Source organism: Lithobates pipiens, unplaced genomic scaffold (assembly GCF_037356315.1).
Source record: "Lithobates pipiens isolate NorthernLeopardFrog02 unplaced genomic scaffold, aLitPip1_a1.2 Scaffold_11, whole genome shotgun sequence".
NCBI lineage: Eukaryota > Metazoa > Chordata > Amphibia > Anura > Ranidae > Lithobates > Lithobates pipiens.
Window position 1 is genome coordinate 20,677,237 of NW_027507696.1, and position 22,977 is coordinate 20,700,213.

The following is a 22,977-nucleotide window of genomic DNA, read 5'->3' on the forward strand; positions in this document are numbered from 1 at the left end:
CTAAAAGTCAGGTATCCACATACTGAAGGGACCCTCAGGGTCCTCATAAAGTGATATGGAATAGTAAGTGTGGGCATCTACTTTAAAAAAAAAAAGTTATGTACCTTTCACAAGAATAACATTATAAGCATTATTTTAAAGAGCACCTGTACTTTACTTCCTAAAGGGCAAAGCAACAGGTTTACTTTAATGCCTCCCCCATCTCCACATATTTGTCTTTCCTTTGCTCCCCTCCTTGATTCACCAAAAAAAAAAAATCAACTGTATATAAAGCCATGAGTTGCTCCAGTCGGGGATTATCTACTTCTACGTGACAGCAATGAGCCATGCACCTGCATTATCCCATGGAATAAGTCACATGCTCCTCCATATGTAGAAGTAGAGTATTTTCTTTGTCCCTGGCAGCAGGGAAACTGTGCAGCAGGGAAAGGAAGGAAAGGCAACCATGTGTTAATGGAGAGGATGACAATGCACATGTAAATCACCCAAAAAATAAATAAAAAATAAAAAAGCACTTTTGGGTTTAACTAACCATTTGTTTTGTATAATTCTCCTTTAACCACTTCAGCCCCGGAAGAATTTACCCCCTTCCTGACCAGAGCACTTTTTGAAATTCAGCACTGCGTCGCTTTAACTGAAATTTGTGCGGTCGTGCGACGCTATACCTAAATTTACGTCCTTTTTTTTCCTACAAATAGAGATTTCTTTTGGTGGTATTTGATTGCCTCTGCGGTTTTTATTTTTTGCGCTATAAACAAAAAAAGAGCGACAATTTTGAATAAAATGCATTATTTTTTACTTTTTGCTATAATAAATGTCCCTCAAAAATATATAAAAAACATTTTTTTTCCCTCAGTTTAGGCCGATATATATTCTTCTACATATATTTGGTAAAAAATAAATAAAAAATTGCAATAAGCGTATAGTGATTGGTTTGCACAAAAGTTATAGCATCTACAAAATAGGGGATAGATTTATAGCATTTTTATTATTTTTTTTTTATTTTTTACTAGTAATGGCAGCGATCTGCGATTTTTATTGTGACTGCAACATTACGGCCGACACGTCGGACAATTTTGACACATTTTTGGAACCACTGACATTTAATACAGTGATCAGGGCGATTAAAAATCCATTGATTACAGTAAAAATGTCACTGGCAGTCAAGGGGTTAACACTAGGGGCTGGTGAAAGGGTAAACTGTGTTCCCTGGGAGGTGATTCTAACTGAAGGGGGAGGGACTAACTACAGGAAGTGACAGATCGTGGTTCCTAGCTAATAGAAACACACGATCTGTCACTCCTGTCAGAACAGGGAAGTGTGTGTTTACAAACACTAGTCCCAGTTCTGTGTCTCCAGCTCACGATCGCTCGTGGCCGGCGGTCATTGCGTCTGTTGGCCACAAGCAGCAGCACCCCCGCTGTGCAGCGGGCGCACAAGCATGCTATCTGGACCCCACGAGCGCACGTACAGTTATGTGGTTTCGCGCAGGGGAGCCAACCTGCCACATTAAAACTGCGGTGGGTGTTCGGAATCGGTTAAGGGGTGTGACAGGGGGTGTATCTTATGTCTACATAGTTTTGCTGGTAGGTGTCCCTCGTTCCCATCTCAAAACATTGGGAAGTATGCATTACCCTATTAATAAAAAATGCTGTCTGCTTTATTTTTGATCTGTTGTGGTTCAACGCAAACAAATATGCTGCCTTACCACAAAGCGTGATATTAAACATAGCACTAATCCCTTTAGGATTGTAAACTCTGCAAGAAGGGTCCTCTTATTCCCTCTGTATTGAACTGTATTGCAATTGTACTGCCACCCCATTTTTATGTAAAGCCACACAAACTGCCACAACATAAATCCTGTATAATAACAACGACTAATCAAGCTGGTGTAAATGCGCTTTAAAAAAAAAAAAAAAAGAAAGAAGAAAAAGAAACACGAACATACTGCCCCACAAATGCATGATTTGTTTAACTTCCATTGACAGAAAAATTCAAAGTATGTTGCAAAACCTGCTTATACTTACTTTAAAAAAATCTTTAACAACAAACAAAAGAATCATATTGGCAGTAGTTACTACATGACCCTGATGCATATAGTCATTCATCTGTCTCTCCTGAGTTGCAGCAGGCTGAATCATATTAACCCTGGACTTCAGAATCCACAAAGGATGGCCAAAGGGGGTAGATGGCTACATAGATCAAAGTTCACCCCCTTCTTCGTCTATTAATAGAAGCCTAAAAGTAATGCATCTGTAAAAGGGCAATAAAACACTTACAAATGATAGGAAACATTCATTTTAAAACCTTATTGGCCAGAGGGATTACAATTGAGATAACTTTGCTATAACACACAGCCAATGTACTACATTGGTTACCATGTCCGCTCAGGGACATCGCTAAATCATTAACCAAACAAACCCCTACTTACAGCAAACAGAGGCAGCTGCTCCTACCCAGGTACAATATATATTCTACAGTATTATCACATACAGTAAAATATACATAACATTATCTGTGATGTGGGTGTAGTGCTATAAGGCTTATCCACCAATAATTTTTTTCCTTTATAAACTATTTATTTATTAAACGTACAAGTCTGGACAAAATCTAACGAAGCTTAAACTTACTCACACTAAGTGTGCTCCAATCTGGTCATGTGATGTCCTCAGCGGTTGGCTTCAGCGAAGAGGAGAAAGCCACGACAATGGCTACAGAACCTGGGCGGTGTCTTCATCTATAGAGACTTACTATGAGGCATTCAATATCCGCTTGTCTCTCCTCCACACTGAAACTGGCACTAGGACCGGAATAACGTGACCGGACAAGAGTGCCCTTCGATCAGGCAAGTATACACAGCTCTACTTTACAGGATAGTTAGCACAGTGTATAGAATGGGGGTGGGGGTAGGTTTAAACTTAAGCCTAGTACACACGATGAGAAAAATAATAAGATAAATACCCCTCACAAATTGATCATGCAATAATCTGATTGTTAGTACACAGCTTTCGATTACGACAATTCATATGAAAATAGCCAAAGAGACTAGCACGAAAATGTTTCTCGTACGATACCAAATTTTACGATTTTCGATTAATCAGTACAGTATTTGTCTGAAAAAAATCAAGTGGCCAAGACCACGCATATTCGAAAACAAAACAATACATTACTTACGAAGTTGTATTCTGTCGTACGAGAATTTTTGTGACTTTAGTATCCTCTTCATTTTCGATATGAGACTAGCATGCAAAAAGAGACAATCATACATGCGATATTCTTATTGTGTGTACCAGGCTTAAGTTAGCTTTTAAAAACAAAGGAGGAGACAGCACAAACCCCTAGTGCATTATCCGAGTGAAAACTGAATTTATTGATGTAAAAAGCAACCAATAAAATGCATACTCACAGATGTATCAGCATGCCGCAAGTACACGGAAGGAGAACATGAGGTAGAACATTCAAGTGTTTCTGCGGCCTCACATATGCACGCTAATGCGTTTCGGGGGCGCACACCCTTCTTCTATACTTGCTGTATACTTATACATCTTTGTAAGTACGCATTTTATTGGTTGCTTTTTACATCAATAAATTCAGTTTTCACTCGGATAATGCACTAGGAGTTTGCGCCTTCCCCTTTGTTTTTCTAGTTCTACATGGGACATCCCTATCCGAGAAGGGCTGCATCCACTGGGCATTGGACTGTGTATGTGATGGGATATCAAATACACGGCATGGCTTTCCCACTGGAGAAGACTGCTGAGTGCTGCCTACTCATCTGCCAACACATGCATTTGCCTGGAGAACAGACCAGTCAAACATTTATCTATCTGACTATCCTAATTTGCTTAAAATGAACAGCATGTCTTGTAAAGGCTTATAAATATTCTGCACATGAGCTCCAGAACAATGAACTGACAATGTTATATGTAAACAATACTGCTCCAGCAAGTCTGACAAAGGGTTGTCACATACACAAATATGTTGACGTGTTTTATATGCTAGCGCTGTTTTATTTAAGTCTGGTACAAACCACTAGTTCATTTTCGTTCAACCCAGCTCAGGGCAGAGCCGCTGTAATAACAATCTGATGTTAGTACAACGATCTTCCCGGCTGTTTTATGACAGGAAGACGGCATCCCCACCAGAACACTCTGGTCAGCACTCTCCCTCATTGGCTGAGAGCACTGATCGGGAGCCATTTGGCTGCTGGTTTTCCAGCATACTTCTGTTGGACCGGCTGCCATACACACGGGGTGGATGTTGGCCAGTTTTTATTGAACCGGCCAATGTCATCCGACATTCACCCCATGTGCACTTTGCTTTACAGTCCAGCAATGGTGCACCACACATGGAGTGCACTCCCCTGGTTAAGTGACCTTCAGTAGGTTCAAGGTAATCAGAATGAATCAGTTCTATGCCCCCATCAAACCTCTAAGCCCTTGTACACATGGTCGGACATTCCGACGAAAAACGTCCGATCAGACCATGTTGTCGGATAATCCGACCATGTGTGGGCTACATCAGACTGTTTCCGTCGGAATATCTGACAAAGTTTTAGAGCTGGGCTATAAAATTTTCCGACATCATGATCCGATCGGACTTTGTTTGATCATTTGTAGAGAATCGGACAAAGTGCCACGCATGCTCAGGTCAAATTCCTAGACCAAAGCTATTGGCTACTAGCCTGAACGTAGTCCCGTCGTAGCAAAATAACTTCATCACGTTACGAACGATCAGATTTTCCGACAACTTTGTCCGACCGCGTGTATGCAGCACCATTTTCGGACAAAATCTTGTTGTCGGAATGTCCGACCGTGTGTACAAGAGCTTATACTTCAGAAACTGGAATCAAAGCAAAATTAAAGTGATATTAAAGTCAAGTTTTGATATATATTTTTTTTTAAACAAATCACAACAATGATTTTGCACAGAGCAGCCCCAAACCTCCTCTTCTCAGGTCCCCCACCGAAGCTCCTGGTCCCGCTCTACTGCCAGGTGCCTGCAGAGCAAACAGCTTGCTGCGGAAGCAACTACGCATGCTCACTCCCAATCCACTGCTCTGTGTGTACAGTCACACACGGAGCTGCTCCTCGGTCCCACCCCCTCTCCTATTGGCTTACTGGCTGTGATTGAAAGCCAATGGGTGCTGCTGCTGTCTCAGCCAATGAGAAGGGAGAGTCCTCGGAGAGCCGAGACTCTCGCGCACATTGCTGGATCGCTATGGGGCTCAGGTAAATATTCCAGGGACCTTAATGCATAGAACACATAAACTTTGCATACAATATATTACTTGTGTACCCACATTGAGTCAGCAGCAAAAAAAAATGTGTCTTTTCCTTTAAATTCCTATTCTGGCCTGGGTTGATACAGATTGTAGTTTCTGGTTATGACCTCCACCTATTTCCATGTGTGAAATTAGCACTAAACACTTCCCTGACACTCACCAGACATGTCCGAAAAAACTTTAGGTGACATTCCAGCACTGCCTAATAATTAACTCTGTATTTTAGTGTATACATTATTATACATCAAATAAGTAAATAAAATAGTGGTTGCAAACATGCAATTGTGTTCCCATGAGACATCAATTAAAACAAAGCATAACTAATGCTGTGCCTACTATTAGAAAAACATAAATGACAAGCATCCATGTGTAATATAGTGATATATGCACATAAATTCCTATGTTGTTATCTCTTGTGTGATTTAACTAATAAACTTAATAAAACAAATGAACCAGTCTCTAGGGTTTGCTTTGCTTCATAGTATAACTTCTCATCCATCCATAATTCACCACGTGTACAAAACTATGTATCTTGATAAACAGTTCATAGATCTGTGTTCATTGACTCCCACCACCTCAACTCCATAAAAGCTTGCGTCTCCATGCACACATAGGGGGTTATTTACGAAAGCCAAATCCATTTTGCACTGCAAGTGCACTTGCTGCAGATCCAAGGGGGACATGCAAGCAAAATAAACAGCATTTTAGCTTGCACATGATTGGATGATAAAATCAGCAGAGCTTCCCCTCATTTCAGATCTACCCCTCAGATTTACAGCGACTGCACTTCCAAGTGCACTTTTGGCGCAATTTCAAGTGCAGTTTCAAGTGCAGTTTGCACTTGTAGTGTAAAGTGGATTTGCCTTTCATAAATAACCCCCATAGGCTTTTAGCAGAGTTTAGGAAGTGCCGCATTTAGGTGAGGTTAAACCTCCCTCTCCTTAATGTGTTCAGGATAGGAACGTTTTGACCATAGGCCGCAGGAAAACGGAAAACGATGTTTTCATTTTTGCCATGTAAAAAGGAAAAAAAAAAAAAGATAGCAGCCCTCCCAGAGAATAAAAACAGCTCCTTTTATTGTGCAAAAATGGGACTGAAAGACATGGCACACACTCAACCCACAGAGGGTCAGCAGACGTGTTTCACACTCCTGTGCTTAATCCTTGCTAATTGCCCAGAGTGTGTATGCCCGGTTAAAGCTCTCCAGTCACATGTGAAACTAATCCAACAAAAAACCAAGGTGGACGATCTGTCCAACGTTACTAGAGCCCATCAAACACATACAACACTAAACCATACCATCTAAAACAATATGCATATATAAAAAAAAAAAAAAATATTACACAAAATACAAAGAAAACCAAGAAATATTAAAAATATATACATATGCATAGAAATACTAAAGAAAAGGAAAAAATTATAAACGTGAATATAAATCAAAATGTTTAACTCAAAAATTGTGTAAATATAAAAATAAATGGGAATAAATACATGCAATATAAATTTTGAATATGGCTAAATCAAATGTCCGTTGATATATGAATATAACCAATCAATGTCACTTGCTATATGTTCATATACAAAGAGCAGCAACCGCAACAAGCTGACATTTGTTGTAAAACACAATTCGATTTCTAAATATCTGAATATGTACAAGGTAATGTAAGCAAATGTGGGGAGACATGTGGGGACATGGCTGGCAATGCCTGTTCCTACCCCCAAATGTCCACACACAATAAAAGACCCTGGACATACGAAGCAATGAGCGGATCCATAGAGCAAATATATATGAATGTAAATAACTAATAACACTATAATAAACACATCCAAGATCCTCCCAAAAAAAAAGAAGAAAACGCATATAGCTGCACACTGGAAAAATCGGATAAAAAAATATTCAAAAATTATATATATACATTATATATACACACACACACTATCTTATCGCACATATAACAGAGAAAATTCCTATTTTTATCCTAGGTAAGTATATCTATTAATCACTTGCCGACCTGCTCAGGTACATTTACTACTTTACTGCGGTAAGTCAGCAAGGAGGATAGCGGGTGAGAGCATGCCCACAGGTTTGATGTCCGCCAACAACCTGCAATCGCGGTGAGACGTTTCCCCGTTCTTCCAGAAATACTGTTTCCAGGCATTGGGAACAGTGATCTCGGTCATGTCCCAGTGAGCCCACCCACCCTACAGTTAGAACACACCCAGGGAACACAGTTAACCCCTTGAGCGCTCCCTAGTGTTAACCCCTTCCCTGCCCGTGTCATTTTTACATTGATCAGTGCATTTTTATTGCACTGATCAATGTAATAATGTCACTGGTCCATAAAAAGTGTAATTTAGGGTCAGATTTGTCTGGCACAATCCCGTTAAAAATCGCAGATCGCTGCCATTACCAGTAAAAATAATAAATAAAAGTCCCTAAATCTATCCGGTAGTTTGTAGATGTGATAACTTTTGCACAAATAAATATACATCTATTGCAATTTTTTTTTTTTTTTTTACCAAAAATATGTAGAGGAATATATATTGGTCTAAGCTGATGAATAAATGTATTTTTTTTTATATGGATTATAGCAGAAAGTAAAAAAAAAAAAATGTTTTATTTTTTTTTCACAATTGTCTGTCTTTTTTGTTTATCGCGTAAAAAAAAAAAAAAAAAAACGCAGACGTGATCAAATACCACCAAAAGAAAGCTCTATTTGTGAGTAAAAAAAAAGGGTGTCAACTTTGTTTGGGTATAGTGTTGCACGACCACGCAACGTTAAACCGATGCAGTGCCATATCGCAAAATGGAATGGTCATTAACCACTTAAGGACAAGGCCTCTTTTTCAGACTCGGTATCTACAAGTTAAAAACTTTTTATTTTGATATAAAATTACTTAGAACCCCCAAACATTATAAATTTTTTTTATTTTCTAATACCCTAGAGAATAAAATGGCGATTGTAGCAATACTTTCTGTCACACCGTATTTGCGCAGCGGTCTTACAAACGCACTTTGTTTTGAAAAAAAGACACTTTTTGAATAAAAAATTAAGACAACAGTAAAGTTAGCCCAATTATCTTATATTGTGAAAGATAATGTTAAGCCGAGTAAATTGACATAAAATGGCGACAAACTTTTATCCTTAAAAATCACCATAGGCGACATTTAAAAAATTCTACCTGTTGCATGCTGTGCGTTAAAGAGGAGGTCTAGGGATAGAATTATTGCTTTCACTCTACCAATCGTGGCGATATCTCACATGTGTTGTTTGTACACTGTTTTCATATGTGGGCGCTACTTACGTATGCATTCGCTTCTGCACGTGAGCTCGTGGGACGGGGCACGTTTAAAATTTTTACGCCGTTTAAAAAAAAAAAAAAAAAAAAAAAAAATTGTGTCACTTTTATTCCTATTTTATTTTATTATAGAAGGGCACACCATAATCACACTTAAGTATCCTACTAAGTACCCCTAAAATGACAACATAGGTACTCACTCCAATCAACCACAAAAAATGAAAAGAGGAGAACAAATATTATTGGCTTATATACAAAAACACCATAAATAAATGAGGGTAAAAAAATAAAAAATAAAAGATGTAGTCATTCATAAAAGTGGAATCCCACTCAAAATTTAAACCACCTTGAATTTTAGTATGCAAGTAGAAGATCCAAAAAAAACCTCCCTCTTGTATAAAAGACGAAACAAATCCCCACCTCTGGTAGATAGTTTGACCCTTTCCACAATCTGAACAGACATCAAATCAGTATCCCCTCCATGTAAACTATTATAGTGTCTGGCCACGTTAGTGGATTTATTGGACCTAGTGTCATCCAGATGTTCCCAGAAATGGCCCCGCAATCGCCGGGTTGCATTTTTGCCATGTTTTACGTTTTCCCGTGGCTGCGGTCAAGTTAGGCTAGTTTACATGTAGAGAGTGATAGGTGTCCCTGAAACCACACATCAAGTGTGATAGTGGCAATATCACAAATTCTCCACAAATATGGCTTTGTATGGCAAGGTTGTAAGAAAAAAGTCAGTTCAAGAAAGGCCACATGCAATCACGTGTTGGGTACAAATATTAAGTAAACAAGAAACAGGTAGCATTATAAATAAATGATCTCTTGTTAACTGGAGCCCCCCTTTATGGTTTAGATTTACAAGTAGAAAAACAATTGTTTCCTCAGCAAAGTAATCCACAGAGTACTTCAATTAAAAGGAGTATATAACTATAACCTCTAAACTGACTCGTTTGAGCCTCTCTAGGAACAATTACCACATATATGTCTGTAGTGCTAGATATGTTTAACAATTATTGCTTGTCACCTTTGTAACCAGATCATGATGATTTGATAATCATCCATAGTTCACCAGCTGGTGGCATGTGTTTTCACATATGGCGTGCAGCCTTGGTTCACACTGAATGTGGACTTGAAAATCACACACATTTCAATAACGCATGTCAGTGCGACTTCAGGTGCAACTTGGCTGACATTATCGCACCTGAAAATCGCCAAAAATAGTGCACGTACTACCAAACCAATGGACAAAAAGGAGATACCCCCAAGAAATGGGACTTTAAGGAGTGAGTGAATATGTGGGCGATTTTCGCAGGGATCCTTGTAAGAGATTGAGCACATTCAAATGTGGTGGATGTCCCATGTGTCAATATATTGAAACCAGACAGAATATAATACTTCCCAATGGACGACCGTACAAACCACACCATTTCTCTAATTGCAAGACTGAGGGGGTTGTGTACCCCTTGACATGTCATTGGCAACAGTTTTATGTTGGCAAAACGAAATTCAATCAAAGAGCATCTAGACATGTGACCTTAATGAGGATGGCCAATCCTGAGCTCCCTTTGGGGAGACATGTCATTGACAAGCATCAGGGCAGACTCCCAGGGATCAGATTTTTGATCCTAGCCAGAGTTTATCCGAGTCCGGGGGGTGGGGATTGGAACAAGGTCCTCCTCCTGTGGGAGTCATGTTGGATTGCAGACCTTGAGGCCACCTCACCCCCAGGACTCAATGAACAACTCAGTTTCAGGCCCTTTCTTGAGGGCTTCTCCTCCGGTGGGTGTGAAAAAGAATGATGAACTATGGATCAATGATCTTATGGGCGTAAATAGGGTGTTACAATAGAACCTTCGTAGGGCTATTTGATGACAGACGATTAACATAATGTCTTGACATAAATGTAAGAAACAGTGATTTGTTATGGTATTGATTTTAGGTTATCTGCATACATGTTTCTGGTCTGTCATACCCAATCTTTGTCTGATTGTGATGTTTTATGTGGACCACTGGCGACGATGATCATGGACGATTATGTACCGGTCTGGGGGGCCCCTCCCCTGTCCCACCCGGTGCATCTTGGGCGGCCAATCAATCGGTCCGTGGGTGGTCATTTACATTGTGGCAGCATTTTTCAGATGGTGCCCCGGTTTTATGCCCACTATTCGGACCGCATTGCTGCGTCGGTGGGCACTACCTGCGGGGCGCCCCCGATGTGGAGCCCCCATCCAGTGTTGGCTCTACAGGAAACGCTCACGCAGTCTTTGCCCAGGTTTCTCTCTGGTGCCTTAGGGACATGTAAGGCATTGCTCCTATATAAGTGTCTGCTTGCTAACCAGTCAAACTTTCCCCTTGTTATTACATACTTACATTCCCTTTTTTTTATCATTTAAAACATATCTTTTAGGTCCCAGGATCTCGAGGCCATGACCTTGCTGTTCATGGTTTAAATTATTAAGCCACATAAACGTCTCGATTAAGGAACTTTTTTTGTTGTCTCTGCCAGATTTACCCACAAATTGGGGCTTTTGTTTGCTTCCCGGCTGTGACCAGCTTCCCTATATCTTGCTCCTTCTTGGTTAAGATTAGGCAGAGGTAGGAAATTTATACTCTTTGGCATCAGCTTTTTGTGTAGCTCATATACATACAACTGGTCCCGAAAAGCGCCGGGCTGTCCGGATATATATGAGAATCTACCAACAAAATTATCATTGTTTTTATTGGTTTGAACATTGTTAAATTATCTAATTATTTATATATGTATTTTTTTTTTGACTAAAATCGTTTTTATTATATTTGTATACTGTTGCCCTTAAAGTCCCATTTCTTGGGGGTATCTCCTTTTTTGTCCAATGTATGCTGGGATGTAGGCAACTTTTGGTATAATTGGGTTGCTTTTTTTTTTTTCTTCATGTGTATACTTTCCAAACCGGTGTGGCACTGCAAAGTCAACGGCGCACATTTGGCAAGTGCTGCCTTTTTTATTCACATCAGTGAGATGACTTAATAATAACTTTTTTTTTTCCTGACAATACTTTAATGCCTAGGTTATTTTTTCTGCAGATAATTTTTTTTACAAATCTAAAAGTAGAAAAGATAGTTTTATATTACCCCTCAACATCAGGATCTTCTTCTTCCTCCTCTTCTTGAATTTCAGCATCTTCTTCATCAGCTTCATCATCAAACAGCATGAATGAGTGATTCTCATTATAATGCAGCTTTTAGCAGGAAAAAAAAAAGGAAGCAAGACACTCAAGTTAATTGACTACAACTATAATGACATGATTGAAAAAAAATAAGAAAAAAAATATTTTTTGATCTGTGAAGCTGCAATTCAAGTTTTGGCATCTAAAGCTTAGTGTCCTGTTGGTAAACTATGGGCTCAAGTCGCAGGACTTGGAACCAGCATATTAAGAGATATATGTAAAGTAATCTTGTGCTCCATGTTATCACTACCTGAAGGCACACATCCACAGTGCCCAATATTACATTTATTAGACAGCAATCGTCTTCGATGCCCCTCTCTAATTTACTTCCACCTTGTTACCTAGGTTCACACTTGATTGACCAGCATGATTACAGTGCCAGCTCCCACATTGCATCTCTCCCGCAGACAGTTCACAGTGCAATCGGCGAACCGCTGCGGTTGTCAATACATTGTTAATGACACCTCCAGATCGGTTCACAGATCGCAGTGCGAACTATGAACTTGCACAGGAATCAGATCCCATGGGTGAGAACACCCATGCGATCCGATTCCAGTGCAGGACAAAAAAAAGTTCCCGCACTATTTTCGTGCGAATCCAATGCGAGTTCAGCCATATAACTGTATGGCTGAACTCGCATTGCACAGACATTGCATGCAGGTGCGAATCACATGGGATGTCAGTGTTCGCACTAGTCTGAACCTGGGATCAATTTCTATATATATATATATATATATATATATATCTCACACATCAAAAGTCCATAATGGTGTCTTCATACGTGGTGCGCACACAACCCCCCACTGGGTGTTCCCTCACCTTAAGGGCTTAAATAATAAGCCTGTAATAGATAGCAGTAGCCTGCAGAGATCCTCCTTTGCTTCCTTTAAGCTATGTGGGTTTGCGGAACACTAATATGGAACACAGGACATCTGCTCCTTCCTATTATAACTCAGCACAGAGGTCTCCATTTTCTCCTGGTATGTTTCAGAAAATCTCCCCATACATCACATGTGGGAAATGACAGAGGCAGGAAATAGCGTGATACCATTTAAAAAAAAATATTTTATATAAATATCGAACACTAATATAACATTTATATTAGTGTTTCACAAACCCGTATAGGATAAAGGACGCAAAGGAGGATCTCTGCCGGCTACTGCTATCTATTACAGGCTTATTATTTAAGCCCGTAAGGTGAGGGAACACCCGGTAGGGGTTGTGTGTGCACCACGTATGACGACACCATTATCACATGATTGATGTTACTATGGACTTTTGCTGTTTGATTGAAATACTTCATCAAGGATTTATTGATATTCACGGAGCACAAGCACTTCATTATTATTTATTATTCTTTATATGGACTATTGTCATTTAGTTTTATATTATCCTCATTGAGGACTGAGTGCAATATCACAGAGCACGAGCACTTTTGATTTATATATTCTTTGAAATGCAAGGTGATACGTTATAGATATATTTGCTATATATATATATATATATATATATATATATATATATATATATATATATATATAATTATTAGCACTGCAGTATATATATATATATATATATATATATGTATATATATATATATATATATATATATATATATATATATATATATATATATATATATGGATTTGGCAGACTGAGTTACAGGAATTGCAGGTGTACAGGGAGTCCAGATTGGGAGGTCTTGACGTGGAAGTCATGAGAGAGGAGAGGGAACAGATAGGGAGAAGATTTTGCAGTATTTTCCAAGGTTTCTTTCAGTAAGTAAGTGGGTCCGAAGAGACACTGCCCCCTTGAAGGCCATGTGAATAAAATGCTTTTTACATAAAAGTCCAGACCTTTAGCCAAACTGCCCTATGCAAATGTACTGACATGAGGCATGTGAAAAATAAGACAGGAGGCTTCCAGAAAACAGTCATAGCTGAACTTTTAATAGTAAAGCAATCTGATTCATGTGTTCTATAAGAAAGGGATCAACCTCATCAACAGTTAGATTTCTTAAGTCATTTTGACCAGTCAGCCATGATTTGACAAAGTAAGGTCACAGCTAGGATCAGATAAAGGAAAACAGAGCTTCAGAAAGCGCTTTCAACCACTTATTGGTTGGGTCCTTAGAGAGGTTTATCCTCTACAGAAATAGTAAGCCTTTTTAGAAGGCAGGAAACTGCCGGATCAACAGTGGTAATTAATGATTTATGCACAACATCCTCCTAAAAAGGATACAAGGGGGGGGGCGTGGCCACCACCTACCACCTCGCCATCCACCTACCACCGCGCCCAATCAGCCTATAAAATTGTTTTGCCCGGACCGCGCTGTGCCGCCACGGGGTCCTAGACGACTTTTCCCCAGAATTGAGGCTTCCAGCCGCCCGGACCTGCCGCTAGTTTCCATGCCGGCCGCCATCTTGGGCCTTCGGGATCGCCTGAAGCCACCGGAGCCACGCCGGCGGGTGAGGTAAGGGGCCATCATCGGTCCCCTCCAGTCATCTCCCCCCCCCCGCCCGGATATTATTTGGGGTGGTTTCGGGCTTCCACGGCTCTCGGGGGGCCCGCGGCCAGCTCCGGCCTAGTGCGGCCTACAGAGGCCTACGGATCCCCGGGGTTTCCTACGGCTGCTGCCCGGGAAAGTGCTCCACGGCTGTTTTGGCTTACATCTGTGGTCTGCCTGCTTGCTCTGGCCCGATTGCCCGCCCCCCCACGGAGGATTGCTTTATTTGACTTATTTCTCTGCTTGTGGTTCTCCACCCACCTTTGATTGTGACCCCAGCCTGCTCTCCTGGTCCACTACTCCAGGCATCCTTGTTCCAGGCACCCCCTGCAGCCCTCTGCACACAGACTCTGCTCTGGCTACCTTTGTGTATTCATTTACTCTACTGCAGCAGGGGACTGACCACTTTACATTCCTTCTACCTGGATGATCTTTTAATCCTCTCAGATAACAAGTCACTATACCTCACAGAATTACTACGGCGGAGGTCACCTTGATCTATCTCAAGACTGTAACTATAGGACCACGTTCTGATATATGCAAGCCCCTCCTGAATGATCTAGACTTTCACCTATAAGGGCCTGCCTCCACGTATGGAGAGGTAGGTCGGGCCTACACTCAGCTCCTGGCTCCCCCGGCCCCGCGGCCCTCATTTCAGACAGTAAACCGGACTAAACACAGCTCCATGGGGAAAGACAAGCCCAAAGCACACAAGAGCGGTAATAGCCGTCACCCGGGAGGGGATCTCGATGATTATTTTGGCCATGGACGGTCGTCCTCACAGCACCGACCGGCATCCAAAGGGACGCTGGCCCCTCCATCCCCGGCACGCTCTGAATCAGCCCTGCAGTCTCAGGTGCGTCCCCACAGCCTGCTCTCACATTCTGAGGACATTGCCCTCTCCCCCAGGCTTACCAGAAGCCGCTCTAATGCCTCCCTAGGATCGGGGGATGGATGGGACATGGAATCGCAGATTAGATCCCTGCACAGCTACATGAGGTCTCTACCCACCAAAGCTGACTTTGAACACTGTGTACTCCGGATTGAGGAAAGGTATCGAAAGGAGATCTCTGACTTGAGAAAGGATGTGGGGGTACGCTTTGATGATGTGGATAGCACAGTAGATAGCCTGCGGGACACTGTACAATCACATGATCGGATCCTCAATACCCACACTGTCCTGCTTCAGCAGCTCTCATACCAACAGGACGACCTCGAAAACCCCAGTCGCCGCAAAAACATACGTATACGGGGGATACCCGAGTCGGTTGACCCCAAAAATCTGCCTGCAGCTGTGACGACTATCTTCAACCAAATACTCCAACGACCCAAAGATGACCCGATCGAATTGGACCGGGTGCACCGTACATCGGGTCCCCGTACCCCTGACCCCTCCTTCATCCGTGACACGTTGTGCCGTGTCCATTTCTACAAAATAAAGGAGAACATTATGAGGGCCGCCAGCACGCAGCAGTCGATCCTCTTCAATGACGCACCCATCATGCTCCTTCCTGATCTCTCCCGCCAAACACTGGCTATGCGGAAATCCCTACGACCCCTCATGCAACTCCTGCAAGCAAGACAGATCAAATACCAATGGCGTTTCCCGTTCCATCTTCGAGTGCACCACGCGGGTAAAAGCGCTGTATTTCGTACATTGGGGGACCTGCCTACATTTCTCAGTACGCTTGAACTGCCTCAAGTCGCCCTACCTGACTGGCCGTTTGCACCGACCACTCCAGGTCTACCCTACACCCCGCAATGGCAGAAGCAAGGTCGCAAGCGCACCCCTCGGTCCCCGCAGCTTCAGGATCCCAACGACTGACCCGATCCAGTGGGCCCCCCCGGGCCTGTTTTCTCTTCCCGCCACTGGGGTCCTCCCCTGTGATGGCCTTGGACCCGTATGGGTCGAATATCTCGCATGCTGATTAACCCTTTTGTTTACAGGTTTTTTATATATCTTTCACAACCCCCGTTGCTGTGTCCCCCTCCTCCCTATCCCTATAGTTGGGGTTCTCCGTTGTGCTGATAGTTCCTGGATGGACCTCAGGACTTGTCTTTGCAATCCACTGTCTACAACGGTCCCCTCCGTGTTGCCCTTGACATATTTTACGATTATTGTTATGTTTAATCTGACCCCTTCGTAGGGCCTGTTGCATGTTCTTCCCCCTATGATTCATAGATGTTCTCTATTTTATGCCGGTTTACAATTGCATTTATTGATGACCACTAAGATAATTATGCTTATTATGTTCTTTGGTTTACTCTTTAGGTCGCAACTGATATTGGTTTACCCGTGGGGCCAGGGTGCTGGGAGCTGCCCGACTCTGTGTTTTTGTCCCACACTCCCCCCCCCCCCCCCCCACGGGTTTTTCTTTCTTTTTTGTTTTTCGTTGTGCGCCTCACGGTGATCCTATGATCACTGTGCGATGCACTGATTTGTGCCTTTATGACAGGCTTTTTTTCTCTATAATGTTTGCCTTTTGGAGCCACCTAGTGGCCTTTTTTATTTTTATTTTTGACTTGCCTACTCCTCTTTTCTGCCTGACCTACTGGGCCCGTCTCCTACCACTGATGTTTACAAATGCTCTGTTTCATATCCCCCTGTTTGTTGTGCTGGGAGCGGGTAGCCATATCTACCACTGTTGCTACTACCTATGCAAGGTTGTTATACTGTCCCTTCTCTCTCTTCTTTCTTTTCTTCTCCCCTTCGCCTTCTCTCTGCCTATGCCCTCCCACCCCTTCCCCCCTCCCTTACCTCCCCTGTACATCCTCTATTCCCGTTCCTTACCCCAATGGGGTTTGCCCATAGTGTCACTTATCATTTTGATCCCGAGCTCCACCCCAATGATCCCCCATGGCTAGTGACGATTCAATAACCTTCGCTTCCTTTAATTGTAGGGGTTTCAACACTCCCGAGAAGCGGAGCCAGACACTTTACCATTTTCACAAAAAGCGTACGAAAATTCTGTTGCTTCAAGAAACACATTTTCGCGCTGGAGCTATTCCGGCACTGCGCAATAGGTATTACTCTCAATGGTTTCACAGTGTTAATCGGCAGGCCAAATCCAAGGGGGTGTCTGTTGCCTTTCATAAATCTTTTAACCCGGAGGTTCTGGACTCTCTCATAGATGATTCAGGCCGATATGTATTTTTGAAACTGAAACTAAACGATTTTCTCTTTACAGTAGCTAACGTTTACGTGCCGAACGTGGGCCAGGCTCGGTTCCTCTCTTCAGTCCTCACCAGACTATCCTCCTTTGGAGGGTCGGCTTTTATTGTTGGAGGTGATCTCAATGTTGCCCTCTCCCCATCCGCAGACACATCCTCGGGTAAGTCTTCTGTACCTTGTTCCACCTTGACACGTATTAAATCACTCCTCCATTCCTCCCATCTGGTGGATGCCTGGCGAGTCCAGCATCCCACAGAAAGGGATTACAGTTATTTCTCAGTTTCACACAACTCCTACAGTACATTGGACCACTTTCTCATATCGCAATCACTTCTAGACACGCCTCTCCAAACGGCGATCGGTAACCTCCTATGGTCCGACCATGCCCCCATCTATCTGACTCTAGTCCGCCCCCCTGTTGCCCGCCGGGGGGCGAGCTGGAGACTTAACGACAATCTGCTGCGGGACACCGTGTGCGTAGCGGATGTCTCCAAAGTCATTAAAGATTTCATAGGTGACCACTCCGCTGACACAACCTCCCCTTTGAACCAATGGGACACACTCAAATGTGTGATCCGGGGTACCCTCATACAACATGGCTCCCGCCTTAAGAAGGCCCGCGCTCATGACATACGCAAGCTCCTTTCTACCATAGCGGACCTTGAACCCCTTCATAAAAAAAGAACTGGACCCTACGGTTTTTGTCCAGCTTTCCAACGCCCGCAGAGACTTGCTCCAGCTTCTAGACGCGCACTCCCTAATTGCCAGGGATAAAGCGCGGAATCACTTCTACTCCCTGGCGAACAAATGTGGTAAACACCTGGCTAGAATTAGTCACCCTAGACCCCCGCGACATTCTATCCCCTTTATCGTCCAATCGAATCATAGGAAAACATTTAACACCTCTGGGATATCTGAATCCTTCCGGCAATACTATTCACAGCTTTATAACCTTTCGCGTGCAAACCCCTCTGATCGGTCCCCCCCCCCCCCCCCTCCCGACCCCACACAGGATTATATTATGGAAACTGCTTTACCCACTATTGATGATGCAGACGCGACATCCCTAGATGAGCCCCTAATTACTTCTGAATTTTTGCAGGCCATTAAAGCCCTTAAAGTGGGAAAATACCCGGGTCCTGACGGCTTTACACCCCGGTTCTACAAGAGATTTGCCCCACAACTTGCACCCCTTCTGACAAAGGCCTTTAATTCGGTAGACAGTCTTAACCTCCCCTCCAAGGAATCTTTATCTGCCAACATCTCTATTATCCCTAAACCAGGCAAGGACCCATCCCAATGCAGCAGCTATCGGCCCATATCCCTGCTCAACATAGATATTAAGCTATTTGCGAAAGTTCTGGCTACCCGTCTGTCCCCTTTACTGCCTAAAATTATTCATAACGATCAAGTGGGGTTTGTCCCTGGCAGAGAAGCGAGGGACAACACCACCTAGACGATACATCTTATCTCCCTGATCCAACGTAAAGGCCTGAAAGCTTGCCTCTTATCTTTTGACGCTGAAAAGGCCTTCGATAGGGTCAGCTGGAGGTTTCTACAGCTGTCTCTACAACAACTTGGCCTTGGAGCTCCCTTCATCTCTAAAGTTATGTCCCTATATTCACGACCCTCGACTACAGTCCTAGTCAACGGTACCACATCAGCCCCTTTTGACATTGCGAACGGTACCCGCCAGGGCTGCCCCCTGTCCCCCCTCCTCTTTGTCATCATTATTGAACAGTTGGCCTGTGCCATACGACAAAACCCCTCCATTCTTGGTATCCAAACTCCGTCTGCACATCACAAACTTTCCCTGTATGCTGATGACCTCCTTGTGTATGTTCAGAATCCACACATCTCCCTACCATCCCTACTCAGAGAATTTCAACGTTTTGGTATCCATAGTAACTTCAAGATCAACATTGCTAAGACTGAAGCCCTTAACATATCCCTCACCCCCTCCACACTGTCCCTTCTAAAATCCAATTTCTCATTTAAATGGCAGACCAAGGGGATCTCTTATCTAGGGGTCATTATACCCTCCAACCTAGCTAATTTGTTTTCCCTGAATTATATTCCCCTGCTTAACCGTATACGGAAGGACCTTGAGGAATGGGGGGGATCTCCCTTGCCCTGGTTCGGAAGGATTAATACCCTAAAGATGGACACCCTGCCCAAGCTCCTGTATTTATTTCAAACAATCCCCATACACGTCCCCAAATCATTTTTCATCTCCCTACGTTCGCTAGCCATCAGATACGGCTGCTCACATGACTCGCATCATAGAATGGTTCCCCCGTCCTTCCTGCAAGGCCTCGGTGGCCGTTGAACAGGACCTTTCTCCTGTGGATCTCCGAGCTCTTCTATGGGGATACAATCAGGACTACTCTAGTATGACATCCTTATCCCCACTGACTTTGGCCTCCTTGAAGCTATGGTATAAGACAGGGCTAAACACCACCCTTTCCTCTGATCCGGGACCCCTGACGTCCCTCTTTGACCATCCTGCTTTACCACAAAGTACAGGGGCAGCCTCCCTAGGATTTGGTTTGATATTGCCTTTCTGTTTATCTTAATACTGTTATCACTTATACTGAGTATGCACATTCTTATGTTTCTGAGCAATGTCGACCACCGTTAAGTGCCTTTCCTGGAATGTCAGGGGACTGGGCAGCCCTGTGAAGCGTCTGGCTGTCCTCCGACATTTGAAGGCCATGGGTTCAGGTATTGTCTGCCTTCAGGAGACTCATTTCCCCCCGGTCCCTCTGGCAGACTCCGGAGATTGGCTCACGCCCCTACAGGTGTCCACATTTACCAAACGCCTACACTCCTCTCAAATACATTGCAAGCTTACCAACTTCGAGGTACTGTGCTCGCTCCCAGAAAGCCCCAAACACCTACTATCCTCCTTATATAACTTACTACAGACTTTAGCGCATGATCAGCTCCCACATTATACTAGGCTGTGGTCTGCGGATTTGGGTGAAGACATCTCTGTGCCGGAATGGCAAACCTCTTTTCACTTCACACACAAGTCGACCATCTCCTGCTACTCTCAAGAGAAGAACTACAAGCTACTGTCCAGATGGTACAGAGACCCTGCTACTTTACACAAAATCTTCCTGTCTATGCCAGCCACCTGCTATAAGTCGGAACTTATATACATGTCTGGTGGGACTGTGAGAGGATTCGCCCCTTCTGGACGCAGGTTTTTGAATGTTATAATCTTCTAGCTGATACTCCGGTTCCTATCTCTCCGAAAATTGCATTACTCTCAATACTGCCCGGGTCTATTAAATCGCAGAGACAAAGATTGCTCCGCTTTTTTATGTCCTCTGCTAGGCAGCTGATACCTGCTTACTGGAAGACGACGACTACTCCCCCATTGTCACGGTGGGTATCCATTATGAATGACACCATGAGAATGGAGGAGATGTTGGCACTGGACAATGACACTTACACCAAGTTTATATCTCAATGGTCGATCTGGCTCCACTTCTCTTCCTCTGACACCTTAATGCAGGGGTGTCCAAACTACGGCCCTCCAGCTGTTGCAGAACTACACATCCCATGAGGCATTGTAAAACTCTGACATTCAAAGACATGACTAGGCATGATGGGGATTGTAGTTCCTGAACAACTGGAGGGCCGTAGTTTGGACACCCCTGCCTTAATGAATCAAATCTTGAACGCATAGGGACGCTGTGGGCTCTCCCCTACCCTGCCCCCCCCCCTTGCCCGTATCCCTTCCCCTTCCCCCCTTTCCCTCTCCTCTCATCTTGCTATTCAGTTTTCCCCTCTACCACTCTGTTCCTTTTTCTTTTGCTCCTCTCTTCCCTTTTCTCTTCTCTCTTTCTTTCTGTCTTCTTCGTAATATTAATTACACGTTGTCTCATGTGGTAACCCATGAGTATTTCTCCCTACTGTGGCCTTGTGGATCGGGAACAGGCCGTTTTCCCTGTTTTCCAAGCTTTCCGACAGGGACCGACTGTGGCTGATAGTCATTAGCCGGCCACCCGTAAATGTAATCCTGTTACTGTTCCTGCTTGTATTTGCCTCATGACGGTTACTGTTTTATTGTTTTCACTTGAAATGTTCAATAAAAATATTTTCAACACTAAAAAGGATACAAGACATTTGGGGGGGGGGGGGGATAAATCTGCTGATCAGGATTTTTCCAATCTTCAAAGAGAAACAGTTGAAAAAGAGGGTGCAAAGGGAAAGATTTTGCGGCATTAGGAGTTTTAAACAAACCGAGACTGGAGACAACAATGGCAGAAGCAAAAGTCTGACCTGAAGTGATGCAAACTGCATCAATAAGAGTCAAAGCATTCTCCTTTATCTTGGAATTAACAGTAAATAGATTGCGAGTTCTCAGGAGTAAGCTCATCAGGCAAAGACTGGAGTGACTCAGAATCAGACTGAGTTTCTGTAACTGATGGCTCGGAGGCTACTTAAGCATGGGCAAAATAAATGTAGAATCTGCAGGAGAAGGCTTGTGGCCTCTGTGATCAAAGTCAGCAAATAACTGGGCGATTTAGGTAATAAAGTCCTGCATGGGCACATCTGGTAGTTTTATCCACTTGTGTCTAGAATCAGACATAGTAGTATGTCAGCCTATAAGCTCAAAGTAAAAGGCAAGGCCTCAAGCACTCCCGAAACTCAGACAGCTGGTAGTAGATGAGAGTCGGATGGCCAGAAATAACCACGGTCATTGCAGGAACAGATCAAAAATGAAAGCTTCACGTGGCTCTTTGCTAGCTGGAGTAGCCATTAAAATGAATGGAAAACAAAAAGCACAATCACTGGCTTCTTAAGCCTTCAATGTGGCGTAAATCGGTGATAACTCCATGGAACACCACAGACTCCACCCTGTGGCTTGCATTTCATGAATGGCACTTAAATGCAGGCTACTGTGTGGAGTAAAGACTACAGTGTCCATTGGAGAGCAAATACTGATCTCTGCTATAAACTGGCCCATTGATGTTAACGCTTCCTCATCTTGATTTAGGTTCACACTATGCAAGTTTGATGGCAGTTGGGTTTGCGTGGGCACAGCAGCCCATTCATTTGAACATAGTGAAAATGTACCTGACACTTTTCTAAAATTGCAGCCACAGAGAAACCGCAGCACAGTTTCCAGCGTGTGGGGGTGCCATTAGTAATTAACAGCATCTCTGCTACCAGCAGCCTATTTTTGATGGGGGTCCAAGAAAGCGTGCGATTACATGCAGTCCCCCTTTTGCGTGTAGTATGAACCTAGACTTAATGAGGGAGAAGAGTGCCACTAATGCACTGGGCTTCTACACATGTTGAAATAATTTCTAGATGTTTTTTTTCTCTTGTACCCTACTACTGATTGTCACTCTAAAGTATATCCGCAGCCAATCAGAAAAGAGAAACTTTGTAAGGGTCCAATCTCCTATATGGAGGGTCTGCACAAAGAAAAAGATTTCATAGTAAAGGCTAAGAATACCCTTTCTAAAAGTTAAAAGGTCAGGAG

General features: G+C 43.2%; 1 protein-coding gene across 3 annotated transcripts in view; it reads right to left on the reverse strand.

Annotated features, from left to right (window-relative positions):
• IPO4 (importin 4) overlaps positions 1–22,977 on the reverse strand; it is a 195,537-nt gene that overhangs the window by 60,610 nt on the left and 111,950 nt on the right. For all 3 annotated transcript variants that reach the window (XR_013270375.1, XM_077469604.1, XM_077469615.1), the window contains exon 19: positions 11,702–11,808. Coding sequence is in view for 2 of the 3 variants with exons in the window: in XM_077469604.1 (XP_077325730.1) it covers positions 11,702–11,808 (107 nt within the window). In the remaining variant the exon portion in view is untranslated. The remainder of the gene's footprint in view (positions 1–11,701; positions 11,809–22,977) is intronic.